The 4,224-nt window shown below is 40.2% G+C and overlaps 1 protein-coding gene across 1 annotated transcript; it reads left to right on the top strand.

Moving 5' to 3' along the window:
* The first annotated feature begins 3,185 nt into the window (after positions 1 to 3,185).
* LOC138030364 (TNF receptor-associated factor 5-like) lies at positions 3,186 to 3,797 on the top strand. The gene has a single exon (XM_068878286.1). The coding sequence runs from the start codon at positions 3,186 to 3,188 to the stop codon at positions 3,741 to 3,743; it is 558 nt and encodes a 185-aa protein (XP_068734387.1). The 3' UTR covers positions 3,744 to 3,797.
* Positions 3,798 to 4,224: the final 427 nt, after the last annotated feature.

The following is a 4,224-nucleotide window of genomic DNA, read 5'->3' as shown; positions in this document are numbered from 1 at the left end:
CCTTTTGCATGTTTAGTGTCTTGCTCTGCTTGCTTTTTGTATCCTAGCTTATAATTCAATCTAATTTCGTCGCTCTTGCATTTCATTTATAGTCCTAAGTTAGGAAGGGAGCTCATAGTATTGAACCCCTATGGCTTCCTTTGAGCATCCTCGCCAGGATAAAAAAAAATCTTTTCTTTTATTTTGTGTAATAAGTGTGTTACTTTAATCCTTTAACTTTTTACATACACACGTATATGTGCAATGTATTTAAATTGTTTTTTCTTCCTTTTTTTTCCTCTGGCAAATGAATAAATAAATAAAATAAAATAAAAAAAGATATAAGGGAATTGCTTTTTGATGGAGAACTTAGTAATTTGGTTCATACCGAGTGACCGGCAAGAGGGACTTTAAGATCTACTACGGCGACGGCTACGAAGACTCAGAAGACGTCTCTTCAGAATGTAACTTTGCGCAATCCTAAAGGCGCTGTTAAACTGTGGAATTTTTCCTGCAACTTGTCTCGCAACGGCATTGCGAGACAAGTTGCAGGAATCATTGCCCAGTACGACATACCGTGCAACGGCCAAAAAGGTTGCGAAACCAGTTGCAGAAACCGGCTTTTGCGGAAAATAGAATCGAGTTCTACTTTCCGCGACGCTTGCAACGAGTTTTTTAAGCATTGCGCAGTGTAACATCTGTCCTTCAACTTTCGTCGCCACGGTTTGCGGCACCATGCCAGCCAATGAAAATGTTCGTTTAACCTCATGAAACGTTGCTCAGTGTAACATCCGTAAGGAAAGGAAATGAACTTTATTTAAGTATCTGGTCGTTCCAGCGCTGGAGCAGCAATTGGAAACACTGTAAACTGAAGTTAACAATTATCTCAAATCAAGTCAAATGTTGGTTTTTGAAGAGAGAGGAAAACCGGAGCTGGTATCGTAATGCGAGAACTTTTGTCGAAATGGCGTTGCGAGACAAAGTTGCACGGAAAATTGCACAGTGTAACAGCGACTTCATCTTTCGCGGTTATTTCATCTTGTTCAGTTCGTACAATGTGGGCGAATTGTCCTAAAATTTAATTTATTCGAGCGGTTTCAGATTAACAATATGGAATGAAAGATTCACATTTGTACACTCACGTTGACGTTAAAACCTCAAATTTGGTGATTTCACGTTATTGTCAGGCAAAGTACGGCAATAAAATGGGTGCTGCACGTGCAGCACGGTTCTTTTCCTCTTGTAACCAATGATTTTATTGTTTTGTGTCGTTGCCGTAGCCGTCGTGATTTCTTAAACTTAGTAGGGAGTTTAAGAATCCACGACGGCTACGACGACGACGACGTCACTTCAAAATATAAGTTTGAGCTATTTTAAGTATTTCGTTATTGTTCCATTTTGTTTATATTATACAATAGAGCGGTTTTCAATTGAGTGTCGAAAGTAATTTGCGAATTGCTTTGGTTTTGCAATAGAGCGAGTTCCAATCGAGTGTCGTAAAACCAAAACCAAAGTAATTACTTTGGCCAATCAAAAAGGACGGAGACAATCCAGTAAATCAATCAAAACTCGCAGTAATTACACGTAGCCGACTCAAAGCGCGGGAAAATGTGCACGCGCAAGCCGCAATTGGTTTTGATTTCACTTTTGATTGGTCGAAACAATGGGGCGAGAACTTTGAACCAATTACTGAGTGAAGTAATGCAAAACCGAAGTAATTCGCTAATTACTTTCGACACTCAATTGAAAACCACTCTACTTCACTCAGTGATTGGTTCAAATTTCTCGCGCCACTTTTTCAACCAATCAGAAGTGAAACAAAAACCAATCGTGGCTCGCGCCTGAGCCGAATAATTGTACACCGGTGAAAATGCTGCTGGTGAGTGCTCCGACTTCCTGGTTTTAGGTGATTTTGCCATAAGGAAGAAATATCGATCTCCTCGCAGGTTGTTCTGTTCACAGAAAGTCAAAAGTTGTTATTAAACAATTTATTTTTTAGGGTTTATGTAAGGTTATACCTGAGTTTAAGGTGACTGATCATATTCAGAGCGAAAAAACCACAACCTTAAAGGGGCACTGTCATGTTAAATTTGATGTTTTTAGCTCAGAACTGGATAAAAATCTAAATTAACCCTTTTAGGTCACACGTATGACATTTCCGAAAACCCACTGACAAGATATGAATGAATTTATGGAACAATGAGCTATTCGTATTTAATTTTGGCGACTTTATGAAGACAACGTCTCCAAACTTGAAAAAAACTGGCGGTGCACTTCAATGGTTATTGGCAACAAGACAGCATTATTTTTTGGTCTTTATTGATGCAAAGACGTCTTTTGTGTTTTAATGTTTTGCTCAAATACCGTGACACTGCCCCTTTAAATCACCAGTCCCTTGTCCCAACGGTTTCTTGTCACTGACCATCTTAGCTGAGGGAGAGTGGTTGACAGTTCAAGTTGAGTGCACTGTCAACTTGATCTTTCAAGGTGTCATTTCAAAGTCTCCGGCTTTAGAACGCTTTTGGAAGTGACCCCTTTCCGAAAGAAATGTCATTGGTTTCACCTAGTGTTGTCAATCTAGCCAATTTATGTGCTGTCTCTGATTACGTCACAAGTGCACGAATTAACTTTAAATTTATGCGCGAAATAGCAATCTGGCCTCAGTTATTGAAAGGCTGGAGAACTTTATCCGGTGAATAAGTAACTGTCCTTCAGTTTCAACCTCTGCAAAGATTTCAGCATTTGCCCTCGTATTGTGAATATGCACACATTAAAAACATTTAGTTAAAACGGTGTGTAAGAAATCTTGGCCCACATTTAACGTGGAGTACTGGATTACTTCACACAGTGATTGGTTCAAAGTTCTCGCGCCACTTTTTCAACCAATCAGAAGTGAAACCAAAACCAATCGTGGCTCGCGCGTGCACATTTTCCCGCGCTTTGTGTCGGCTACGAATAATTACTTCGGGTTTTGATTGGTTTACTGGTTTGTCTCCGTCCTTTTTGATTGGCCAAAGTAATTACTTTGGTTTTGGTTTTACGACAATCATTTGAAAACCGAGCTCTATCCGCTGGATAGCGATTTATCCGGTGGATAGCGTTATCCACCTTTTGAACAACCCTGTTTTGTAAAAACGATTATTCAAACTTGGGCGAATAGTTGATTTTCTCGTATTCATCGTATCTTCTTGTTTTAATTTTGCTAAATGGTCCAAGAGAATATGCAGATTCACTTGGATCTGGCCCATCTGAGAATAAGAGAACTTGAACAGAGGCAAGAATATGTGTGCACAAATGGCAAATTTTTGTGGAAAATCTCCAGCTATTTGCAACTGTTTCAACAGTCTGCCACCAAGAAGGAAAAAGAAAAACTCTGTAGCCCACCATTTTACACTGGACAGTATGGTTACAAGTTGCGGGCAGAAGCTTTCTTGAATGGCCTCGGGCAAGGAAAAGGAACTCATCTTTCACTATACGTGGTTATAATGAAAGGCGAATATGATGCCATTCTCCCGTGGCCATTTCAGCAACGAGTTGACTTTGTTCTTATTGATCAAGATGACGAAATTGGTGTGCGGCAGAATAAAATTTGGAGACTGTCATGCGATCGCGATGGTGATTACTTCAAGAGACCCAACAAAGTAAAGAGCCTTGGGTTTGGTTGCCCGAAGTTTGTGTCTTTAGATACACTTAGAACAAGACATTACATACGAGACAATACCATCTTCATTAGAATAGACGTAGACCCTGTAGATGCATCTTGAAATCTAGAAAGTTGTTGACAGTTTTGAAACATAGTAGAACTAGATTCTGGTAAAAGCGGCTAAATACGAGATACAAAAACCCTCAACTTGGCGCGTCAACATTGTTTCGTTGCAAGTTTGGGTCGATGTTTCCCGTTTTTCACCTTGCATGATCATCTTGTGGCGCAACAAAAACATGTGTTGCGGGTTGAATAAAGTTGTTGCGAAAAGTAGAGGGCGGGCTACTCTGAGCAACAAATTTTGGCTTTGTTGCTCGTTTTTCATCAAGCTCACAACTTGTCGCGCAACAAATGTGCTCGTGTACTAGCAAACCAACCAATCAGCGGGCTGCATTTCTTCAACCCGCAACAAATGTTTTTGTTGCGGGTCAAGTTGATCATGCAAGGTGAAAAGCGCGAAACATCGACCAAAACTTGCAACGCAACAATGTTGCGCGACAAGTTGAGGGTTTTTGTATCTCGTATTTCGCCGCCTTAAAACT

The sequence above is a fragment of the Montipora capricornis genome, chromosome 13, assembly GCF_036669925.1.
Source record: "Montipora capricornis isolate CH-2021 chromosome 13, ASM3666992v2, whole genome shotgun sequence".
In the NCBI taxonomy this organism is placed as follows: Eukaryota; Metazoa; Cnidaria; class Anthozoa; order Scleractinia; family Acroporidae; genus Montipora; species Montipora capricornis.
Note: the sequence above shows the minus strand (reverse complement) of the source record. Positions and strands in the feature narration are given on the sequence as shown.

Coding starts and splice junctions, on each gene's coding strand:
- LOC138030364 (XM_068878286.1), top strand. CDS start 3,186: ATGGTCCAAGAGAATATGCAGATTCACTTGGATCTGGCCCATCTGAGA.